The 26,094-nt window shown below is 35.6% G+C and overlaps 2 protein-coding genes across 3 annotated transcripts in view; one reads left to right on the forward strand and one right to left on the reverse strand.

Annotated features, from left to right (window-relative positions):
* Window positions 1-26,094, forward strand: part of LOC101901793 (terpene synthase) — a 197,646-nt gene that overhangs the window by 88,633 nt on the left and 82,919 nt on the right. The gene's annotated exons all lie outside the window — the stretch shown is intronic.
* Window positions 386-22,248, reverse strand: LOC101888473 (neurotactin). 2 transcript variants are annotated; one of them, XM_011293088.3, is made up of 3 exons: window positions 21,614-22,248; window positions 4,512-5,204; window positions 386-4,447 (listed from the first exon to the last, which is right to left on the reverse strand). In XM_011293088.3, the coding sequence occupies exons 2-3, from the start codon at window positions 5,119-5,121 to the stop codon at window positions 2,508-2,510; spliced, it is 2,550 nt and encodes an 849-aa protein (XP_011291390.1). In that variant the 5' UTR covers window positions 5,122-5,204; window positions 21,614-22,248; the 3' UTR covers window positions 386-2,507. The 2 variants fall into 2 exon arrangements, with proteins under 2 accessions (XP_011291390.1, XP_011291389.1); XM_011293087.3 differs by lacking the exon at window positions 21,614-22,248 and adding an exon at window positions 5,289-5,416.

Below are 26,094 nucleotides of genomic sequence, written 5' to 3' on the forward strand. Positions count from 1 at the left end.
ATAAATAAAACTCTTATAAAATATGATATAGGAGATCCTCTCCATAGAGGGTCACCAATTGGATTATTCCAGAAGTCAAAATATATTTAAATAATAAAGAAATGGCTAAGGGTAATACATCTGTCGGTAAAACGGACTGATATTTTTAACTTGTTTTTATTTTTTTATCAATTGAAAGGAAGTCTTCGAAATATGAGAAAGGCATGATTAAATTTAAAATTTCTCGAATATGAGTTTTAAATATTTTTCTGATTTTTTTTTTTATCAACTTTTTTTAATTTCCCAGTTGCCAATTTGTGTCTTTTTTTCAATTTTTTATTATTTTTTTTCAAAATTTTATCTATGTGTTGCTATGTTTGTATATAAATATCAGACAAAAAAAACATTTTGTTGTATACTTTTAAAGTATGTTTTTGTGTTTTTTATTGGGTGTATTGTTGTTGTTGTTTGTATTATAATCATTGTTGGTATTTGTTGTTTTTTTTTGTTTTGTTTTGTTTCATATCATATTATAAATTACATAAAAATATGTATGTTGTTGTTGTGTTTGCATGTACGTTGTTTCTTGTTTTTGTTCTTTTTTTTCTTGGTTTATATATCAATTTATAAATTTTGCATAAGTAATTAATTAGTTTTTTTTTTCTTATAAATTTGTTTTTGTTTTAGTTCATAACTTATTTAAATATATAATTTTTTTTTGTTTTATATATAAAAAAATGAAAAAATAATATTAATAATAATAATAATATTTATATAATATATGCATGTATAAAATTAAAAACTTATATTTTATAAAAAATGTACAAAATTTTTTTTCGTTAAATGCTAAATTGTTTTTGTTTTTTGTTTTTCTTACTTAACTAAGGACAAAAAATTGTTGGTTTCTTTTTTTTTTTGCATTAGATTTTGCTTCCAATTCGTGGAGAGAAGAGAATGAATTGAAGAATGGACACATACACACAAATAAGCTGGCTGGGTGAGGGAGGAGAGGGGAAGGGGGGAGAATGGGGAAAGGGCTCGAAATGAGCAATATTTGAAATAATTAAATACAATTTTATAAAAAAAGGGAAATATTTAAGGAGATGATGGCATAGCTGCTTGGCAGGCTTCAGGGCAGGACACAATTTGTATTATATCATAGAAGGATGCCAGAGTTGCCCATGAATCTGGGGCTATATTCTTGTTTTTTGAAAATATGAAATGAAAAATATTTTTTTTATAAAATTTTCATTTGAAATTATTTTTTTTACAAAACTTTTCATTTTCCCTTTTTTCAAAGAACAAGAATTGAGACCCCTGCCATGCCTTATAATTTGCCATTAATATACCATGCCATGATGTCCCCTTTAGGGGAAAGGCTTGAGGATTTCCAGGGAACATTAGCCACTTCCTTTTCCATTTTATATCTCCAATATGAGACCCCTCCAAAGGACGTCCCTCTCCAAAGCAGCAAATTTGGAAAAGCGAAAAAAAAATTGTTGGAGATTCTTGAGATTTGGGCGCTTAAGATAGAGAGGGAGGATTTCCAGGGAACATTAGCCACTTCCTTTTTCATTTTATATCTCCAATCTAAGACCCCTCCAAAGAAGGTCTCTCTCCAAAGCAGCAAATTTCGAAATTCGAAGTAAAATTGTTGGAGATTCTTGAGATTTGGATTCTTAGGAAAAAGAGAAGGAGGGGATTAGGGCAAGGATTTAATTTTGGAAAAATTTGAATCTAAGGGATATTATCCAGGCCCTTAAAAGAGAGAGAGAGAGAGAGAGAGAGGGGGGGGGGGTAGGCAGATGTCTAAGTTCCGTCAAAAAATGTTCCTCTTCAAAGCCGCAAATTTGGAAAAGCGAAATAAAATTGTTGGAGATTCTGGGTTTTAAGCGCTTAACAAAGAGAGAGAGGGGGGGGGGGAGTAGAGGGCATGGGTTCTATTTTTGAAAAATTTTAATCTAAAGGATATTATCCAGGCCCTTAAGAGAGAGAGAGAGAGAGAAATAGAGAGCAGGGATTAGAACAGGGGTTTATTTTTGAAAAAAATTAAATTAGACCCTTAAGAGAGAGAGAGAGAGAGGAGGGGTTAGGGCAGGGATTTATTTTTGGAAATTTTGAATCTTAAGGTAATATCCAGTCCTCCCCCTGTCCTTCCAAAAAGTCGCCCATTTTGGGAAAGCAAAAAACAAAAACTGGGAGATTCATAGGATTTAGGCTACTTTTTCTTTCTTTTTTCTCCAAAGGGGAGAGGGGGTAGTGGGAGGCTCCAAGTTTTCCCTTTTTTTCGATTTCCTGGTGTGTTTGTTTGTATGTATGTTTGTAGATATATCAATAAATCAGTCGTTAAATAAACATCAGTCATCATTTCCTTTTCATTTCATTCGCGCTTGGGCCAGCTGCCGCCTCCTTTTTTTTCATTTCACCTAATTTTTTTTTTCTTCAGATCTTTGGAGGTTAGGTTTCTTATTTTTCGATTCCTTTTGAATGATGTTGTGTTGTTGTTGCTGTTGTTACTTTTCTGGCATTTAATCAACTCGAGCATAACGCGGTACAATATCATTACTTATCCAGAAATTACAATTGGCATGATCTTCCTGTGACAGGGGGTCTTGGCCCACATCGATGACTCTTCGTCGTGGATCGTAGGAGGGTACATTGCCATGGGCAACATAGTAATAGAACAGCTGTTGCATTGAGGAGACAAATCGTCGCTGTTCCACGGTATGTGGTTCATAGCGACCCAAAATGGCCTGGATATCGGCATCGACGGTGGCCAATTGTTCCTCACCCTCACCCTGGCTGACCACATAGAATGGCACCGAGGGTTGTAGCCTGGCATTTATAAGCAGAGGGCAAACGGTACGTATGTCGGTGATCATGGCCACTAAGGCCCGGTAATTTGTGGCATTGTAACGTTGAATGGCCTCATCGGTCAGATTCAAGGCTCCAATTTTGGAGTTTTCCAAAAATGATCTAATCTCCTCGGCGGTCCAGTTGCCAAAACGCTTGTGCAGTGACTCGGTGTGTGACTCATGGGCGGTGGTTCCCATCACCAGCAGAGGCTTGCCAACATGTTCTTTCTTCCAGCTCTCGGCAGGATGTTCCTTCAAAATGTCACCATCCAAGACCAACCATTCATGATGGGCTGTGGTATTCTCCTCGGCCGCTGGGATATCGGCAGGGAAATGTAACCAGGTATCGGGTATGGCATCCCATAACTTCTCCGCCTCCACGTTGCGCATACAGGCCACATCCTTACAATCCAAAGCCTGGGCCAATTCTTCGTTTTTCTTTTCCGATTCACTCAATGGTTTGCCGGGCAAAATGGCCGAGGCCGAGGAAATCCAGGCTCGGGTAAACAAACCCTCTGCCTTTTTCGATGTAATCAAGGCGGAAACCAAAGTGGCACCAGCCCTGTGACCCAACAGAGTTACCGATTTTGGATCACCACCAAAATGTCTGATATTCAAATGGATCCAGTTCAGGGCAGCAATGATATCGGACAGCGCATAATTACCCGAGGTATGGGGATAGGTGTCCTTGGTCAACATTTCCAAGGCCAGGAAACCAAATGGTCCCAAACGGAAATTGGGTCGCACAAAAATGACATCATGTGACCGGGAAAATCTGGCCGTTGGCCTAACAATGCCCGGTGAGGGTCCCATCAGAGTCTCGGCGCCAATCATTACCACCACGGGCAAGGGATTCTCATAGCGTACATGAGGCGTCACCACATCCAAGTACAGGCAATCTTCATCACCCACCACCGTGCCATTGCCCAGAATTTGGGTACACACCTCACTGGTGTTGTGGGCCTTCAGCGTACCATTCCAGCAGTCATTAATGGATTCTATGGTCTGGGCTGGACGCCAACGTCTATCGCCCACCGGTGGCACGGCATAGGGTATGCCACGGAATGCAAAGGCTCCATCTTCTTTCAGACCCTCAACCATGCCACAACCGGTAACGGCATCCATGAAACGTCCCTCCCTTATGGGAGGCGAAGTTTGGCCCTCATGCGACAATACATAGCCAATAACGGCAATTAGCAGGACAAACAGCAGGATACCCAAGGCAATCAAAGCATCATCCACCGAACATTTGTAGGAGCGCAAACGTTGACAAAACGATATGGGCTGTTCCTCATCACCATCGGGAGATTTTTCATCACTGGAGGCCTGTTTGATCTCTCCACTGGGTGACTTTTTGAGTTTGCCAACATCGTCATTGCCATTTTTGGTGACGGCTGCCTTATCGACGACATCTTGATCCTTGAGTGAATCATCCAGGGTTTCCATGGAGGCCAGACCGGCCTTACCCATACCCAGCTCTACATCATCATCGGATTTTTTCTTGGGCACCATATTGGCAATGGGCAGCTTGATGGCATTCAGGAGGCCACGTTTCTTGGGAGGATTATCGGCAGGTTCACCATCCTCGGCGGCAGCAGCTTCGGCTGTGGCTTCTGTAGGGAAAATTAAGAGATTAGCAATTGAATGTGGGAGAAAAAAGAGAGGGGAAAAACTTACCACTTTTATTGTCTGCCTCATTGCTGGCCGCCTGTTTGGCCTGTTTCTCGGCAGCCGGTTTGCGTACAAAAAAGCTACGCAAACGTTGGCCAAAATTCTTGCCAGGCTTCTCCTCCTTTTTGCTGGTCTTTTCCTCTGCGGTCTTGGCCTCTTCCTCTTTGGGTTCCTTTTCCAAGAGCTCTCCCTCGGCCCCATCACCCTCACCCTTGGGTTTGTTCTTGACAAAGAAGCCGGGTAATTTCAGGCCGCCAATGGGTATCTTTTTGGGTTTAACCTCACGTTCCTCACCCGACATTTTACGTTCATCTCCCTCACCTCCGGCCCCATTTGTTTTTGTTGCCTCGTCGTTATTTTCCTCTTCGGGGATGTCTATGATTTCCTCTTTTTTCTTTTCCGAAGTTGGTGAACCGGCTGGTGTCTTCTTTTCCGTTTTCTCTGTGGCCGTGGGTGTTGTGGGCTTGGAACCATTTTTACTCTTCGTGTCCTCGGCACTGGGTTTGTCATCTTTTTTCTCGAGCATTTTGTCGGTTTCCTTGGGTTCAGCCTCGGCCACTTCTGGTTGTGTGGAATTCTCACTCTGGGGGATCTCTTTTTCCTCCTGTTCTCCCATGGTTGTTGTGGGTTATACTTCTTTTACGGGTGTTCCTAAACGTTTACTGGTTTTCTGGGGTTATTGATTTTCCTTGAGACAAGCTGTAAGAGAGAAAGCGGGAAAATTTTGCTGTTAGTTTGAATGTAAAGTTGTTGTTTTTTTTGTTTATTTGGGATCAGCTGTACCTTAAAGCAGTAACAGAGAGGAAAAGAAAATTTCGGATAAATTTATTTTTTTTTTTTAAGAAATTTAGCTAACGATCTAGGATCGATGTATCACGTTTAAAAGCCGCTTCTAAAATGACTAGCCTAATCCGCCAACAAGCCGGCTTTATATCTTCATCCCCTAAAAATCAAATATTTATGGGTTCTCCCTTGCTCTCTCGCTCTCTTTCTCTCACTCGCCGTCCTTAAAAAGAATTATGCTACGTTCTCTGGCATTCCCACCCCAAAATGAATGACGCGTCAGGATGCATTGTACAAATAGTACGTGCAAGGATTTAACCACCACCACCAACAACAAAAGCAAACAGGACTGTTATCTCCTGGTTTAATCCTTATTGTCTTTATATTGCTTGTGTGTACATTTAGATTTTCATTTTCTACCTGAAGTGTGCCCTGCCGTACCTGGAATGTAAGTCTTTGTTGTCCTCAATCCAGGTAACAAATAATGACAAACTTTATTGTAATTGTTGTAATGATGTTGCAACACAACAGACGCTACAAATGTGTGCCATAAGAATTTTTCCAACATTTTTTTCTGTTTTGGGTTTTTGTTTGTCTTTTTCAATATTTTTTTTTGAATTTCCCCCTCCGTGGAAAAATGGAAAATTATTAATTGTTATGTGATTTTTCCCGAGTAGAGAAAAATATCCAAAAACAAAATCAAGATAAGAAAGAAACAATGTTGGATAGTTCCCGAGACAACATGAAATTGATTTACAACCCAAGGTAAATGGAATGGCTGAAGCGACAGCTGATGGCCAAATAGGAAAGTGCCAACAATCACTGACGTTTAGTTTGTTTGGTCAAGGGAATAGGTGATTTATGATGCATTTTTTTTATAATTGGAAAAAATCGTTGATTGTTTTGGTGTTGTTGTTGCATTTTGAATAGCTAACGGTTTGGAAAGTAAGTTTTTTTTTTGGAAGTTGAGAACAAATTTTCATCTCTTCATCATAATTAGTTATTGATGTTCTGGGCGTATTTGAAAATATCAGCAAGTCATTTGGTGAGGGAATTGGAAAAAATATTAATTGATTTTTTCCAATAGATTTCTCAATTAGCTGAGAAAAACTCAATTTAATATTTTAAAAAAAAAAATTCAAATATAAATGGTAATTGTAGGAAGTTTATAAAAATTATGGCATATTTTTATGTTTAATTGCTTTTTTTTTTTGTAAAATCAAAAAATGTTCCAAAATATTATTTGGGTCTTTTTGATTTGTCTATAGAGTCAAAAAACTTAGCCAAAATTAGGCAATTCTAGCAATAAATCCAATTTTCATGTTGGGTGCCATTATCTATGTTGTCATTATTTTCAATATCTCCGAAATTTTGTTAAAATAACTCAATTTTTGCTGTGAAGTGTCAAAAAATTGATTTTTCGAAATAAAAAAAAATCCCATTCCTAAGAAATCCTATCAATTTGCAATAAACTCCAATTTGTCACGTTGGGCGCCATTATCTATGTGGTTAATAATTCCCGACATCTCGAAAATTTGTTTAATATACGACGATTTATTCTGGAAAGAACAGTAAAATAGTGTTATCGCTATGAAATTCTATCATTTTCCCAATAAAATCCTATTTTTACGTTGGGCGCCATTTTATATGTTGTCATTATTCCCTGAAAAACGCTGAGATTTGTTTAATATAACTCGATATGCGGGGAAAAACAATAAAATAGTCTTTTCGCTAAGAAATCCATAAGTTCCCAGGAAAATCCAATTTTCACGTTGGGCGCCACTTAATATTAATTCTCAAACATCTCGGATATTTGTCTAATATAACTCGATATGCGGGGAAAAACAATGAAATAGCTCTATCGCTAAGAAATCCTATCAATTTCGCAATAAAATCCAATTTTCACGTTGGGCGCCACTTAATATTAATTCCCAAACATCTCGGATATTTGTCTAATATAACTCCATATGCGGGGAAAAACAATAAAATAGTCTTTTCGCTAAGAAATCCTATCAATTTACCAATAAAATCCCAGTTTTACCTTGGGCGCCAATTAATATTAATTCCCAAACATCTCTGATATTTGTCTAATATAACTCGATATGCGGGGAAAAACAGTAAAATAGTCCTATCTCTAAGAAATACTGTCAATTTCGCAATAAAATCCAATTTTCACGTTGGGCGCCAGTTAATATTAATTCCCAAACATTTCGGATATTTGTCTAACATAACTCGATATGCGGGGAAAAACAATTAAATAATCCTATCCTTTCTAAATGAAACCCAATTTTCTCGTTTAAATTTTAAGAAACGTTCTGTAGTTTTTTTTTTCAAAAACGGTTACGTTATCCCGATGCGGAAAACTTTAATCGTGCGTTGGGCGCTACTTGAGAAAAAATGCAGAAAATTGCAAAAATAAAACTAAAAAAATTACACCTTTCTAAAGAAAAAAAAGTAAAAATGTAACCACTGTTTTGCCTTGGGCGCAACTGCATAGACTGCAACAATTTTTCGAAAAAATTATATACATATCAATAAACGTCCTGTAAAATACGTTGGGCGTCATTGCATGCGCCACAATTAATTTTCGAGAGAAAAATTGGAATGAAATAGAAGACATCGCTATAGCTTTGGCTACCTACAAAAAACCGCACTCACAACTCTCCAATTTGTTACTTTACGTTGGGCGCCATTCCAATGAACATTTAGAAAAAAATAGAGTACCTCTTTGGTTACCATTTCAAAAGAGGACCCGACACAAAGAAGACGTTTTTCTCATAGAATATCAGAAAGTCTTTTCCTAGAAGACCAGAAAGCATTCTCCTAAAGACCTTCGCAGTTAGTTTTTTTTGCGCTATGAATATTTAGAAAAAATTCCAAAAAATTAAGTAGAGAACCTTGCTATGGGATTCAGTTAATCACATTTGTGTGCCATTTCAAATAGGAACACAAAAAAAAAACGCTAAATTTTAGTTATTTTACGTTGGGCGCCATTGCACAGGGTGGGCAATAAATATTCCAAAAATATCTAAAATTTAAATGAAATAGTGGACCAATAAATGCTACCTACTTTTACACACATAGTTCTGAGATCGCGTTCTTTCATCTTTTTTACGAATCTTTATAGTCATTTTCTATTTTTAAAAAATGTAAAACATAATTAAATTAACCATGAATTAAAAATTAAATACGTTTTTAAATGATTTTTAATTACTCAATAATCACTGGATAGTGGAAACTAGGCCAATCATAATGAAGCTATTTTTGGCATGACAGTGAAGAAGGCCTCATCGTTGTGCCACTAATTGACCTTTACAAAATTTATGTGGCAAATGGGTGATCCATTAGCAACGCATTACATTCTGCTTGTCATTTTTGTAAGAAAAAAATCCGCCAATTATTTGAATCTGATGAAAATGGGTAACGTGATGCACAAAAATGCCAAAACACAGAACTCTTCAGTTGATTGCCATACGTTGGGTGCCATTGCATTGCCGCAATGATTTTTTTGGTAAAAATGCCGACAATTAAAATAAAATAGAGGATCTCGCCATGGTTTTTACTTACTCACAATTTGGCGCCATTTCGAAGGTGGACCCAAAAACGTCAAAACTCAGAACTCTTCAGTTCATTGGTTTACATTGGGCGCCATTGCATAGACTTCAATAAATATTTTGAAAAAAAAACCAAAAGTCCGGCAATTAAAATGAAACAGAGGACCTCAATATATGTTTCACCTACTCACAATTAACCGTCATTTCGTAGGTGGACACAGAAAAGGCCAAAACTTGGAACTCTTCTGGGCGTTATTTTACCTTGGGAGCCATTGTATTGACCGATGTAAATATTGGAAAAAACCCGGAAATTAAAATGATTGGTTTCAATTGGTCGGCTTTTCTAATTTATTTTATTTTAACCGAAATAAAAATTCGAAAAAATGGCGAAAAATTAAAATGAAACAGAGGAACTCGATATTAGTTTTTGGTTGTTTTCATTTGAATTCCATTTCTAAGGTGGCCACAAAAAAAAAATAATAATAATAAAACGCCAACACTCAGAACTCTTCAGTCTGTTTTTTTACGTTGGGCGCCACTGCATATCCCGCAATAAATATTTGATATATTAAAATGAAGTAAAGAACCTCTCTATAGGTTTTAGTTATTACTCAATTGGGCGCCATTTTAAACGATAACAAAAAACTACCAAATTTCTTTTATTTTTACGTTGGGCGCCACTGCATATGGCGAAATAAATATTCCAAAAAAAATCTCAAAAATTAAAATTACTTCGCTATGGCTTCATAAATTCTTCTTTTGAAGTCCAAGAAGTTCTCTTGGATCAATGTCTTTGAAATTTTCTCACAGTCTTCCCTCCTAGAGGCCTTTTCTATTAGAAATCCAAGACAGTATTGTTAGAAGATCAAAATTAAAAACTGGGCATGGGAATTAATTAAGTAGTTTTCAATTAATTATTTGAAGAATGTAGACAGCCTTCCCGTTCTTCCAACTCTCCCTTTCCCAAAAACAAACTTTAAAACAAAGTTCAAAAGACAGCCTAATTAATTACAGCCACCAACAATTCAGGCAACCAAACAACATCTTATCTTCGGATTGACTATGTAATTAACAAGAATTTGTTGGGCATCATTGGTGGTGATGACACCCCACTATTTGACATCATCCAGAGGGCCACTGAGAGGAAGAGAAGGGAAGAGTGGGGGCTAAATACTAAGTCTACAATTGGGAAATAGAAAAAAAAAACTGGAATTATCAGTAGACAAAAATAAAAACCGCCAAACGGTTGTAATGCACGCAACATGTCATGCCACTAAATAGTCCAAAGAGGTTCTATGCAACAGCAGCGATTACAACAACCCGAAGTATAGATGGGAGTATCATTGAAACGGATTAACCCGAAATGAACCGAAAATCAAACAAACGTTGAAATAAAATCGAAAAAACGAAACGCCTCCTCTTCTCTCCTCCATTATCTCGGAGATTTTCATGGAATGCAATCTCGAAAAAAATTGGGCTAATCAAACAGATCATCACTATTTTTTGAAAAAAAAAAAATAAAAAATGGGAAATGAGGCCAAAGTAATTTATTACTGGCCATATATGATCTGGAAGCAGCCGAGAGGTCGTTGGAGCGATCGATTGATTGCAGGCTGTTCGGCTGTTTGGCTGTTGTATTTCAAATGTTTGATTGCAACTCCATCAATAGCAATGGTGGAGCCACATGAAATTGTGGTTGTTGTTGGTACGTTCTTCCTCGTTTTTTTTGAGGAATCATTAAAATCCAGTGAAATTGCCATTAACTGCACGACACACAAAGCCATGCAATCGAATATGGTATGTACATACATACAAACATATGTATATATGTATATGTATGGTATCATAAGTATGTTACATCCCAACCAATTCTCCATTAACTGTAAATGGAAGTAGGAGTTTGGTGGCATGCCTCTTGGCATTAAATATTGTTGGCGTTTTTTTTTTTTTTTTGCAATTTTCAGTTGCTCCGGCTACTGGAAATGGAAAAAAACGGCGGCGTCGTCGTCGTCGGCAACATAATTCCTCCATAATGGAATGGAAAAACTGCCATACCAACAACTATTTACCGCATACATTGTTTTGTTGTAAATTATGGAAAAACGGAAAATGCGACATCATGTTTTTTGCTATTCCGTCCGTGGCGCCAATTTAATGTTGTTTACGTGCGGCACCTTTTTGGCGGTTGACTTTGGAACGCCTCCTGCTGTCATTTGCTGGCCATTATTATCAATGCCCTGACATTTTTGGGAAGTCACAGTATCGTCGTTGTTGCTATTGTTGTTGTCATGCAACAAATGCTACCTGTGTCTGCAAATTATCGAATTCTAAGCAACGTTTTGACTCAAAATTGGTTGCAAGTTAATTGCGAAACAATCGTTACAAGTGTAATTGGTTGGAAACTAAATCCAAATGTCATGTCAAAAATGTTAACAGCAGACATTGTCCTTAGTGGAGGATTTGAATGCCATTATCGGAGGATTTCAGGGGAAAATGTGAAAGGTGGCAAACCTTGACATGAGAGAGAGAGTCAGGAAATCAACTGGCCAAGGTTAATTTTGAGTAGCAACAACAGCAACATTTTGGGACAACAAATGGGAAGTTAGGAAGGTTTTCTTAGCCATTAGGCAATATTACGGCGAGATCCTTGATTTTCCATTAGTTATTATGGCCTTTGCAGTGGCGCCCAACGTAAAACTACGCGTGAAGTGGAAGAGTTTGGAGTTTTTGCCATTTTTGCTCATTTCAAATGGCAAAAACTTAGAAATAGAAATAGGCAACTATAGGTTCCGGCTAGTTGCAATTGGGTGCCATTCACACAAATACCAAAACTCAGAACTCCTCAGTTTATTGCCATACGTTGGGCGCAATTGAATTGGTGCAAGGAATATTTGGTTAAAAAATACCGATAATTAAAATAAAATAGAGGACCTCGGACGCCTTTTCAAAGGTGGACACAAAAACGACAAAACTCAGAACTCTTCAGTTCAGTGCCATACGTTGGGCGCCATTGCATTGCTCCAATAAATATTTCGTAAATAATACCGACAATTAAAATAAAATAGAAGACGACCTCGCTATGGGTTTTAGTTACTCACAATTGGGCACCATTTCAAAGGTGGACACAAAAACTCCAAAACTCAGAACCCTTCAGTCTGTTGGCTTACGTTGGGCGCCATTATCCCGCATAAATATTCGACATATTAAAATAAAGTGAGGAACCTCTCTATAGGCTTTAGTTACTCACAATTGGGCGTCATTTTAAACGATGACATAAAACTACCAGATTTACGTTGGGCGCCATAATTTTACGTGTACCGCAAAATATATTTGGAAGGAATGCCGAACATTAAAATTAAATAAAAGACCTCGCTATGGGTTTCAGTTATTTAAAAGTGGGCGGCATTTCTGAAACTGAACTTAAAAATGCCAAAATTCAAAACTCTTCAGTTCGCTACTTCACATTGGGCGCCATTGCATATGCCGCAAAAATTCTGAAAAATGCCAAAATAAATAGCATTAGGGCTCGTCATGGATTTCAGTTATCCACAATTGGGCGCCATTCAGAATTGAACACAAAAACGCAAAAACTAAGAACCCTTCAGTCCATTATTTTACATTGGGCGCCAAAAATAAATGTTCGGAAAAAATGACGAAATTTAAAATGAAAAATAAAAAAATGACATTCACAATTGGGCGCCAAAAAAAACGCCAAAACTCAGAAATCACCAGTTTGTTGTTTTACGTTGGGCGCCATGCACAGGCCACAATAATTATTTGGAAAGAAATGCCGAATATTAAAATAAAATAGCAGAATTCGCCATAAGTTTGAGTTACTCTTGAGAACTGTATAATTCATGGGCTAACCTTAGGCGCCAATTAAAAAAAAAACCTCCGAAAACAAGAATGGAATAGAGAACCTCGCTATAGGTTTTTAGTTGTTCACAATTGAGCTCCATTTTAAATGAGGACACAAAAAAGGCAAAACTCTTCGGACCATACAACAAGTCTTAGCATAGAAAATCAGAAATCGCTGTGAGAACCCACAGGTCTACCCAAAAAGACCCAAAGATCTTCTCATAGAAGACTAGAAAACGTTTTCAAACAAGACCAGAAAGTCTTCTCCTAGAAGATCAACCGGTCTTCTCATAGAAGATCTAAGGTCTTCTCAAAAACGCCCCAAAGTTCTCCTACGAAGAAGACCAGAAAGACACCTCGTAGAAAAGACCAGAAGGTCTTCTCTGATAATAGACAAAATGATCTTTTTCTAAAAGACCAGAAGGTCTTCTTCATAGAAGACCAGACAGAAGATCTTCTCATAGAAGACAGGAAGGTCTTCTGATAAAAGACCCGAAGGTCTTCTGATAAAAGACCCGAAGGTCTTCTGATAGAAGACCCGAAGGTCTTCTGATAGAAGACCCGAAGTTCGGCTGATAGAAAATCAGTAGGTTTTCTCATAGAAGACCGGAAGGTCTTCTTCTAGAGGACTATATATTTTTCTCCTCCAGAAAGTCTTCTCCTAGAACAACGAAAATTCTATCCTAGAATACCTGAGTGTCTTTTTCATAAAATACCAGAAAGTCTTCTCATAGAGGATCAGAAGGTCTCTTTCATAAAAGGTCAAGAGTTCTCCTCATTGAAGAGCAGAAAGTTTTTTTCCGAGAAGACTAGAAGTTCTCTCATAGATTTACCTTTTAATAGAATTAGTCAGGAATATTTCCAATTTTTATGCACGTGTTCCCAATTAAAAATTCTCATTTGTTTTCCCATAAATAATAAAAATTTCTGGCATGCAATTTATTTGTTTAGGTCTCAAATGACATGCGACACAAATTTATCGATAAAAATACCAAGCAACCAAGCCATCATCGATATCACAGATGTAAACAAAACAAACTGTTTACCCAAAGCAAAAAAAAAAGAGAGAAACACTTGGGCAATGGCCGTTAAAAAACAACAACAACAACAGATATATGGGAATTCGGAGAAATACTCTTCTCACATATAACCACAACAACAAACCGATCCTTAGGAAATAAATTCCAGAGGTAGTAAAAAATTATAAACAAAGTCAAGAGCAGCAAAGAACGATCATCTAACGATCATTGAAAGGCTTTATGGTCCGTCTGGCTCCATGGAGTTTTCTATGCCCCTCAAACGTGCGTGCACTCTCGTAGGCACTCTCACACTAGGGTTTCATTTGAATTTTTATGTGTGTATCTTACACTTGATGAAATATTTTATTCCAAACAAACAATGTGTGGGCTGGCCGTGTTGCCCAGGAGTGATGATGATGACGGTGGTTGATTTGAAACAGAATTATGCCGGAAATGAAAGATATAAAACATTTGACCGAGACCCTTATGTTGTGGTATACCAGGCCACTACCTCTTCTTTAACACGTTCCAATAAAAACACCAACTGATCACGAAAAAGTGATGCACCGCCGCCACCACATCACAAATGGACAACATGTGGTATATCACACGCATCAGTTGATGGGCGTCGTCTTCGTCGGCATCGGCATCCACCAAACCCAATCTATCACTCGGGAGACATTTGATGTAACCTCCCCCTCTTTTCTCTCATGTTTACTTGGTGTTGTTGTTATTCATTTGCGGTTTGTTTGTGTGTTAAGTAAACACTTGTCGTTTGTTTGGCCGCATTCCCGCAGGAAGATAATTTTGGGTTTTCAGTTTTCGGGAATTTTAGGAATTTTCTGTTTTTTTATTATTGTTTTATTTACATCAGCACGCATTGCGTCTTTTTTTTGACATGCAAGTGTTGAAAAATTTGTATAAACAAAACACCAAAGATCGTGGCGGTTTGCTTTTGAAGGGAGGAAGAGAAAGAGCGAGTGAGAGTTATCAGCAAATGGAGAGATATGCAAACTAATGCACTTGCACTCTTAATGAGAAATGTAAACAAATGAGAGATAGGGGAAAGGGAAATATGTAAATATTCATTTGTGTATGGCAACAATTGAGGGGCGAATATGGGATTTTGGGAATAATTTGGAATTATTTTAAATTAGAAAATATTTGTTAATATCCAAAATGGAAGAAGAAAATTTATTTATTCTTTATAATGGCAGTTTTCCATTGCACGTGTATGAGGCTCTGCTTTAATTTTCTCTTTATGATTGTGGGGTTATTGCTCTCTCTCATTATGCACCGAAAGAAATTAAGTACTCTATTCTTTCTCTTAATTGTTTTTTGGGGAGCAGATAACAAGAGAATTGACTTTAATCACTTCCTCAATTAAGTTAAGATGTATTTAATTTAAAAAGGTGTGATTTTTTGGAAAAGAAGTTGAAAATAATTAGCCTTTTTTTGGTAGGAGGTCATTCACCTGGAACAAAAATATTTAAGGTTGAATAACTGCATAGGGGCTTAATTTAAATTTACAAGTGGAAAGTGGAAGACAGAAAGTATCAAAAAAAAAAAGGGAAAACTGCCGGTATGGCCAATGTGTGGGTGATGTAAGATAAACATAATTGTTGAGTTCCCATACTTTTTTATATCCTCCACCATACATAGAATGGAGATCATATTAAGTTTATGATGCCGTTTGTAACTCCTCGAAAAAATGGATGTTAGCTCCCACAAATTATATATATTCTTGATCAGCATAAAATTCAGTGTCGCTTTCAAACGAAATAAAAGATTGATAAAATTTTGCCGAGGCAAATTTTAGGTCCGTATTTTTTCGGCATTTTTATGGTGTTAGCTAAATTTTTCTATAGAATTATCTCAAACTTGGTACAGCCCGATATTCGGTGTTATTGACGATTGTAGCCAAAATATTCAATAGATTTCTCTGAAAATCCACAAAAGGAGCTCCCTCTAAGTAATTTATTCCTTGGAAGAGAATTGTCTATATAGCTCCACGATATCGTATAACCCCCATGCAACGATACCCCACGATATTCGGTATTCTGATGATTTTAGCGATATTTTATGCCTGAATTGTTTTAAATTTCATATTTGAAACTCGTAATGAGTACTACAACCTATGACAGAAAATTGTCTATCTAGGACCACGTCTTCTTATAGTCACCATATAACAATATCTCCCTAAACTCGGTATTTTGATGATTTTAGGGACATTATTCGCGGGAATTGTTTCAAATTTCGAATTTAAAGTTCTCAGTGAGTACCTCAACTTATAATGGAAAATTGTCCTTGTAGGACCACGTCTTCGTATAGCCCTCATATAACGATATCTCCCTATATTCGGTATTTTGATGATTTTAGGGACATTATTCACCGGAATTATTTTAAATTTCGAATTTAAAGTTCGTAATGGGCACTAAAACTCATGACAAAAACTTGCGTGTACAGGACCACGTCTTTGTATAGCACCCTTTTAGCGGATTTCCTTAGTGCGGTATTTTTTGAAGGCAGTTTTTGGAATTTTTTTAAGTTATTCGTCGACAAATGAGCAAATGAGTGATACACACCCACAAATGTTCTTTAAAAAACTTATACTTTTCTTAAACTAATAGTTTTAACCAAAATTAATTCGAGAGCAATATAATGCGAAAAATATGCGATTACATTAATTTTATCGGAAATAAAATATTCGAAGACAATAAAAAATTAGAAATTTTATACAAAAAGAACTTCACAATGATCCATTTAATGTATCACACTTTAGAGCTGAAAGCGTAAATTTTCTCAAAATGATAATATATTTGAAAAAAATATATGCCAATGGCAAAATTTCCAAAAATCAAAATCAACATTTGGAACAACACAATTTTTTTCGTCTTTCACTTCAGGAAATGTTATGAGAAATTAGAATTAGAATCTTTGTTTGCATCAAAATTCAAGCACTGAACGCATTGGTTTTTAAAAAGGTGTAGAACAAGAGCGGCGCACGATGTGAATACCTTGAATTATGCATTTACCTCTTTGTTAAAATAGCAAATGTATAATTTAAGCAAAATAAATACATTTTTAAGTAACAGATCTAACAATTTTCTCCATATTATTTTTAATATTCAATATTTCAAATAATTCCTCTAAACTTTTTAATAAATCCTCGTATTTCAACGTATTTATTTAAAACGAACATGGCTGCAGCTTTTTCTCTGTGTAGTCAATGCAATTTCACAAAGAGAAAATACATCTCTCTCACTCTTTATTACCAGTACTCCACAAGGGAATCTATATAACTCCAAATGTTATAAAAGTCCGTTATTAATACTCTTGAACTAAGGGAAATAGAAATAACTTACAGAGCATCTTCAAAACAATGCACGCCATATCTTTAACTAAAGAGCTTATGCCCAACCACTCCATATATTAAAGAGCATTAACGGTAAGGCACACTCACCAAACAGAGGGACTCTATAAAAGGGAGCCCCCAAATGAAGAGACTAATGATTAGTGACTAATCACAAAGAGAAGCACAGCAAAGGCAATTTGTTGTATTGCACTACTCCAGGTTCCGTTAGTGGTTTTGTTTTGCCCAAAACAACAAAAAGAAAAACAACATAAAAAAGATATCAACAACAACGGCAGCTCAACTAAATAAAGGAAGAAATCAGAAACTACTTTTGAAAACGTTTTATTTCTTTTCGTTTCGTTTTGTCTTGTCGGCCCCCCTAGAGTCGTTAGCCCAAAGGGAAAACTCAGTGTTGGTACTTTGTTAAAGAAGCAGAAATATAAAAAAGGAGAAAAGAAAAATGAAAGAAAAACTAATCTTTGAGCCCGGCAACACAGAAATGTGAATAACCTTTTTGCCGAGAAAGAAAGATGACTGCTGGTGGTATCCCCACAACAACAACATCGGCGATGATGACGACTGTGATGATGACGATGACACCAAAAGACAAAACAACAACAGCAACAAGAAAGATTGGAAAAAGGAACCGCGTTTAAATGCAAAAGGCATGACAGACAAGTAGACAGAATGACAGACAGACAGTTGTGTGGCACACAAATGTCGTATTTATGCGAAATTTGACACACATACATATTTGTGGGAGCAAAACAACGGGGATGCAAAAACATATGCAAAGGAACCATCTTTTAATATACCACATTTTAAGGGACATTAAGGTGGGTAGAAAAAAATGACCAAAAATACCCCAAAAGGCAGAGAAACAATGTTTGTTGATGGGATATTTTTTATTTTATTTTTTTAACAAATTAAAGAAAAACCTTAAAACAACATTTTTAGACTGAAACAAAAATCCCCAAAAAATTGATAAAAAAAGACCCAAAAGTGGGGATGAGCAAATAAGACAATTTGAAAGCCATGATTAGAAACTGGCCAGGAAAATCAAAGACAAAATTAAAAAAATGTGGTTTTAAACTAGTTTAGGGGTTAAAAGGCAATCCCTAAAAATTGGCCGAAAATGCCCAAAAGTGGAGAAGTGCGATTTTGACAATTTAAATAATTACAATCATAAATTTGACCTTCAGAAACGCCATATAAATCATTGATAACTGATTTCTAATCTTTGTCGACAATTCCGAGATTTTTGTTCCAAATACCCAAAAAGTGGGGAAGTTTAATTTTCGAGTTTTTTTTAACTATTAAACTATTTTTCTGAGAATAATTATTTTATGTTAACAATAGCAAACAAACATGTTACCATGAGCAAACAAATTCCCAAATTTTTAGTAAAAATACCCAAAACTGGGGATTTGTAAATTTAGACAACTTTAAAGTTATAATTATAGATTTGGCCACCAGAATGAAAGGAAACAGTGAATAAACGAAGCTTAAAAATATTTTGGGGGTTAAACAAAATTTCCCCAAAAATTTGGTCGAAAATGGCTAAAAGTGGGAAAGAGCAATTTTGACAATTTAAATAATTACCATTACAAATTGGTCTTCAGAAACCCAATATGAATTATTAAAAACTCGTTCTTAGTTTTTTCGACAATTTTGAGTGTTTTGTTTAAAATCCCCAAAAAGTAAGGAAGATTAACTTTCGAGTTTTTTTTTTTTTAACTTTAAAATTATTTTTCTGAGTAATGCAAATGAAAATTACTATAAAATGTTATCATAGCGGATTGATCTAAAAATTCACAAAATTTTTGGTACAAATACCCAAAAGTGGGGATGTGTACATTTGAAGCTAAAAATATAAATTTGGTCACAAAAATGAAAAGGATGACAAGAGAAGGAAATGTAAAACCTTTTTGGGGTTTAAACAAAAATTCTCCAAAAATTTGCTTGAAAATACCCAAAAGTGGGGAAGTGGAATTTTGACAAATTGAAAATAACAGTCATAAATTTGACCTTCATAACCATAATAAGAATAAAGAGTAAGTGATTTTTATGCGTTAATCACTATTTCCCAGGTTATTGTTTAAAATACCCAAAAGTGGGGAATTTTAATTTTCCAATTTTTTAACTATTAAATTGTTTTTCTGAGTAATGCACATTAAAATTACTATAAAATATTATCAATAGCGGATTGATCTAAAAATTCCCAAAAATTTTGGTAAAAATGCCCAAAAATGGGGATGTGTAAATTTGAAGCTAAAAATATAAATTTGGTCACGAAAATGAAAAGAATGACAAGAGAAGGAAATGTAAAACCTTTTTGGGGTTTAAACAAAAATTCTCCAAAAATTTGCTTGAAAATACCCAAAAGTGGGTAAGAGGAATTTTGACAAATTAAAAATAACAGTCATAAATTTGACCTTCAAAACTATAATAGGAATATTGATCAAGTAATTTTAATGCTTTAATCATTATTTCTCAACTTTTTGTTAAAAATATCCAAAAAATGGGGAAGTTTAATTTTTGAGTTTTTTAAATATTAAATTATTTTTTGGAGCCATGCTCAATAAAATAACTATAAAATAAGTTATCAATTACACATTGAACGAAAAATTCCCAAATTTTGGTAAAAATGCCCAAAAGTGGGGATTTGTAAATTTGGCCGATTTGAAGCTATAAATAAAATTTGCTCATGAAAATGAATAGAAAAATAATGGAAAGAAGCTCAATCATTTTTTGAAGATCCAATTAATAATCCCCAACAAAATACCCAAAAGTGGGGAAGTGAAATTTGACGAATTGAAAACATTGTAGAACCTCTTAATTTGAATTGAAAATCATAATGAATATTTTTATTTGATAAAAATCCACTTTCCCCAAAATCGAGCTAAAATTCGGGAAAAGTGAATATTGAATTTTTAAAAAATCCCAAAAAAAATTTCAAGTTTTTTTTTTTGTCAAGAAATTAGGTTAAAATGCCTCAAAAATAATTTACAGGATAAAAAAACGATTTTTCCCGCTTTTAAACCAAAATCCCCAAAATCCCATGAATTTTTCAATAATCCCCAATCAATTTTTCTAGATCTTTTCTTCAAGAAATTAGGTTCAAATGCCTCAAAAATAATTTCCAAGATAAAAAAACTAATTTTCCCGCTTTTAAACCAAAATCCCATGAATTTTTCAAAAATTTCCAAAATCCCATGAATTTTTCAAAAATCCCCAATCAATTTTTCTAAATCTTTTCTTCAAGAAATTAGGTTCAAATGGCTCAAAAATAATTTCCAGGGTAAAAAAAAAATAAATTTTCTCGCTTTTAAACCAAAATCCCCAAAATCCCATGAATTTTTCAAAAATCCCCAAACAATTTTTCTAGATCTTTTCTTCGAGAAATTAGGTTCAAATGTCTCAAAACATATGATTACTAAATGAAAAGAAATTTTCCGGAGTAAAAATGAAATTTTTCAAAATTTAAACTAAAATCCCAGAAAAATGGGGAAGTGGGAAGAAATGCCAAAATACTTTAAATTCATTGAAATTTCACAAAAAAATACTTATCAATTTTTCTAGATCTTTTCTTCAAGAAACTTGGTTCAAATGGCGCAAAAATAAATTCCAGAATAAAAAAAAAATCCCGCTTTTAAACCAAAATCCCCAAAATCCCATGAATTTTTCAAAAATCCCCAATTAATTTTTCAAGATCTTTTTTTCAAGAAATTAGGTTCAAATGGCGCAAAAATAAATTCCAGAATAAAAAAAAAAACAATTTTCCCGCTTTTAAACCAAAATCCCTAAAATCCCATGAATTTTACAAAAATCCCCAATCAACTTTTCTAGATATTTTCTGCAAGAGATTAGGTTCAAATCGCGCAGAATAATTTCCGGAATAAAAAAACGAATTTTCCCGCTTTTAAACCAAAATCCCCAAAATTCCATGAATTTTTCAAAAATCCCCAATCAATTTTTCTAGATCTTTTCTTCAAGAAATTAGGTTCAAATGCCTCCAAAATAATTTCCAGGATAAAAATACTAATTTTCCCGCTTTTAAACCAAAATCCCCAAAATCCCATGAATTATTCAAAAAATCCCCAATTAAATTTTCTAGATCTTTTCTTTAAGAAATTAGGTTCAAATGCCTTAAAACATATGATTACTAAATGAAAAGCAATTTTCTGGAGTAATAATGGAATTTTTAAAAATTTAAACTAAAATCTCAAGAAAAGTGGGGAAGTGGGAAAGAAATGCCAAATTACTTTAAATTCATTGAAATTTCACAAAAAATATTTGTATTTAATAAAAATGTCATTTTCACAAAAAAAAAAAATAATAATAATAATAATAATAAAAATAATAAAAAAAAAAATAAAAACAATTAAAAAAAATAATTCTCAAAAAGTGGGGAACTCTTATATCGTAGGATTTAAAAAAAAAATGTCGGTATCTGCTGGGAGTTTTTTTAATCCACATAAAGGATAATTATTTTCAATTTAAATTTTTGAAATATTATTCAAAATTTTTTACACTCACTTTATAAGCTCCTTCTGCTGTTTTATTGTTCCTCCAATAAACGTTGCAGCTTCATGAAGTTTTATTTAAATTAATTTTTTTCTATTAAAAATCAATAGCTATTTTTTTGGTCACTTGAGATCGTTAATCATTTAAATATGAATTTTTAAATTTTCCGTTAAATTATTTTTCTTTGTTTTTTTGTTTTAGTTTTTCCTATCGCGTCGAAGTCAAATAGTAGCGGCCAGCTGAGTTACTGTACTCCAACAGCAGGCGGCCCTGATTTGCTGTCTCGGTGGGTAGAGATTTGGCAATTTTTTTCGTTCGTTGTATGTTTTGACAATTTAAAGCCGTGTTTTTTTGTTTTTGCTTTCTTTTCGTTTTCTTTTTATCTTTCACTTCGAAGAAAAAAAAAACTTCTCTTTTGAGGGAAATTTTGTGTATTGTTTTGGCCAGACGGAAAAAAGGAGCACAATGTTTGTTTTGTTTTTTTTTTTTATTTCTTCTTTTTTTTTTCAAATATGTTTTGAATTTTGTTTTTCCAGCTATTCTTTCTAACCGAGATTTTTATAGAAACGTACCGTTCCGTTCCAGAGCGTTGTACAAACTATTTGCCGGCGCACAATCGCCAGAAATAAGTAAAATTTTCTTCGCCCCGAAGAGAAGTTTACAGTTCATTACAGTCGTGCTGAGTGTATCACAGAGTGAGTGTGAGAGTGTGTATGTGTGTTTGGGTTTCTATTGTGTGTATGTATAGTTTATTCCAGAATAATATCCCTCCATGCACCAAACAACATCCAGTCATCCAGCCAACCAGCCATGCATGCATTCATCCAACCATCAACCATCTATCCAATCATCCACACTCCAACGGAGATACAGAGGCATACATACATACATATGTTTGTTTGTGTGTGTGCATGGGTGAGTCGTGATGTTGTTTGGACATGGCAGAGCTCACGCAAAACTCTCGCACACATAGTTAAGTCATAAGGCAATGCATTCGGCTGAATGCATGTTTTCATTGCTACCATGAATTAGTTACGAGGGGGGATTAGAAAATTGGGTCAGTTTATCAAAAACAAAAAAAAAAAAAAAACAGCTTACAGACAATTATTTGGCTATTAGAACTGCATGAGGGATAGGTACTTTTCGATTTTGGAACTTATAAAAAAGGACAAGAAAGGGGGTGTCGATTTGACAATGGTATTCCTAGGAGAAGGCACACGGGTCTTCCAGGAGAAGATCAACTAGTTTTCTCGGAGACGGTTGAGGATGCAAATCGACATCAAGCCGAAGGTCTTCCTTAACCATTAAATATTTCAGAGACCCCCTGTAGAGAGAACAGTTTTTAGAGGTTTTTTATACAATGAAAATCCGTACAAATTCTTTTCTGAGAAGAACAAAAGGAACTCTTCTCTATCAGATAGTTTGTGGAAGATGTACATAGTCATTTAGTGGGTTTCCCATTTCTGGAGGACCACCGGTGGATCTTCTCTCTCTAAAAGACCTCTGACAGTCCTTAAAAAAACTTGAAACGTTTCCTTTTTATATGGGTTTTTTATTTATAACAGATTCTCATTCACTCAAAGTTATTCAATTTAAAGAAGAGGTTTTCTATTTCTGGAGGACCTCTGGTGGATCTTCTCTCCCTAACATACCTCTAAGGGTCTTAAAAACTTGAACGGTTCCCTGCATCTAGAAGGCTTCTGGGGGTCCTATATGTGTAGATGTGTTCGGGAGGTCTTCAGATTTTCATTTCCTCAAAATTCTCACATCTAAGGAAGGCCTCTGGAAGACTTTTTACAAGATCTGTACAGAATAATTGATCCATAGATGATTTCCTAAAGAATATTCTATATGTAGAAAATCTCTAGAGGACATTCTACCTATAATAAATTTGTAAAGAGGATTTTGTTAAAAGGTTCCTGGGGGCTGTCCGGGTTTCCAGAGGACCCTTCGAAGGGCTTAATTTTAAGACATTTTTAAACAATTTTCTTGACAAGCTCATATTTTATGCGTTGGAGCCCCATGATATATTTGCAAAAGACATTTGTGTTCACGTTGTTTCTCTGAGAGGTCTTCTGCCTATGGAAGACCTCTGGAAGTTCTACTTTCTACAGGGTGCGATGAAAAAACTGCAACTAATTTCAGACAGTTGTCATTTCTAAGCCGATCGTCCGACAGCTGTTAAAATTATTCCAGTGACAGCTCATTTTATTGTTTACAAGCGTACAGAGAACATTTTGGTGAGAATTTTCCAGAAAAAAAGTTATCCATGATGGAATTCATTTTCATTCATTTCTTTATATTTGGCTGGAAAACAACAAGTGGCTATCGTTAGAGAACTCCAGCATTTAAATGTGAATAAATCTTTTGTGTCTCCTGCCAACGCTTGTTACCGTGATATTGGTAGCGGGTAGCGTAGCCCGACGTCAAGGAAATGGACGGAAGAAAACAGCAACATCAGCAGAAATGGTTCGACAAGTTAAGAAGCGACTTGATTCAGACCCGCGTCGCAGTGGCCGAAAAATGGCTCGTGAGCCGAACATATGGCAATATTTCATTTGGGATATATTGAAAAATGAGCTCGGGGTAAAGCCATTGAAAATGCAAGAACTTAAACCGCGAAAATATACTCAAAAGAGCTAAAGAGTTGCTTCGCTTCGCCGAAATTGGTGAACTGCCGAATTTGGCTTTCTCCGATGAGAAAACATTCGTTGTCCAGCACTTTGTAAACAAAGAAAATGATCGTGTTTACTTGCCAAAGAGGTCAGCTGAAATTGTGCACCTTCGGTTGGCCACCAGAACTCAAGCGCCGGCCATGGTGATGTGATGGTGTGGGCCGCCATAACAGCCGATGGTCTCCACTCGTAATAATCGACGGTGGCATCAGAAAAAATGCCGAATATTATCGCGAAAATATTCTGGAGGGTGTATTAAAGCCTTGAGCACGCAAACATTTTGGTCGCAGACCTTGGACATTCCAACAGGACTCAGCACCATCGCACTCATCACGCGCCACCCAAGAATGTTTACAAAATGAGGTTCCTCGCTTCATTTCCAGCGCACAATGACCACCAAAATCTCCGGATATCAATCCGTTGGACTGTTGTGTCTGGAGTATTTCGGAAAGCAAGGTTGGCACTAAAAACTAGCAAAGTGTCGATCACCTCAAGCAAGCACTTGGCCGGGAATGGGCCAAAATACCGCAGAGCCACATTCGGGCAGCATGTGACGTTGTGTGTTTCATTGGCCGTTTGAAGGCCATAATTCGTGCCAAAGGTGACCAATTCGAACAAATCTAAGCTTATTCTAAAATTTGATGCTTTTTCTGAATTTTTTTGCATTCATTCAATAAAATTTAAAAAAATGTAAAAATTGCAATTATTTCATCTCACCCTGTACACCAGTTAAGCGTTCCTGTGACAGCTAATTTTCCGTCTGAGGCAACGTAGGGTGATTTTATAGGTGGAGAGAGATTTTCGTGTCCAGGTTCTCTATAAAGATACCTAGCCCCATTGTCTCCCCTAACTTTCATATGGCATACTCGCTAGATGAGAAATAGTTCCCTCTATTGAATCTCCTGTATAACTATTTGATGGTATGATGTGCGACTTTTATTGGTCCACACTTACATTTCTTCCAGCCTCAAGGCTGCGATGACTGCCCAATACCTAATCTATATTTCTATTTGATGGATATAAATAATATACAGGCCCAGGTCTTCATATAGCCCCCATATAATAGTACCTCCCCATATTCGGTATTATTATGATTTTAGCGACATTATTTACCAGATCTTCTTAATGGGTACTACAGCCTATGACAGAAAATTGTCTATGTAGGTCTTCGTATAGCCCCTAAATATCGGTATCTTCTTATATTCGGCATTTTGATGATTTTAGTTACATTTTCTCCGGAATTGTTTTAAACTTCGTGTTTGCATTTCGATACGGATGTTACAGCCTGCGACATAAAATTGCCTATGCGAGTCAACGTCTTCGTATGGACCCCAATATAACGGTAACTGCCTGTATTTGGTTGGTTTTAAAATTTTACCAGATTTTTTTATTTGCTTATTCTTTTTTTTTTTGAAAATTTCCAAATTCCTTCCAAGGGTATCCAAAGTTCGGCCCGAATGAAATTATTGATTTTTAACGTATTTTTTTTTTCTAAAAAGGACTGCATATTGTGGGAAAATATCTTAAGAATCATACACCGATAGAAAATCTATAGAAGGCCTTCGTGTACTCGGGACTCACGGGAGAACTGCTATTTACAAACGATTTTCTAGATCTCGTTTATATAGATAAAATACTTTTTGTCGGCTGGAAACTTTCAAGAGGGCTTAAACGGAAAAATATTCTCCCGAGGAGAAGCAGGAATCCCCAGGAAGTCTTCTTTAGACAGATTCTTTTCAAACCGTTGGTCCTTTGGATCCTCATGAGAATCTTTGGATCTTCAAAAGGATTTTTATAAGTAAACGATTTTCTATATGC

This window comes from Musca domestica, unplaced genomic scaffold, assembly GCF_030504385.1.
Source record: "Musca domestica strain aabys unplaced genomic scaffold, Musca_domestica.polishedcontigs.V.1.1 15, whole genome shotgun sequence".
NCBI classification, from domain to species: domain Eukaryota; kingdom Metazoa; phylum Arthropoda; class Insecta; order Diptera; family Muscidae; genus Musca; species Musca domestica.

Coding starts and splice junctions, on each gene's coding strand:
- LOC101888473 (XM_011293088.3), bottom strand. CDS start 5,121: ATGGGAGAACAGGAGGAAAAAGAGATCCCCCAGAGTGAGAATTCCACA. Junction 4,448..4,511: donor TGAGGCAGACAATAAAAGTG/GTAAGTTTTTCC, acceptor TTTTCCCTACAG/AAGCCACAGCCGAAGCTGCT.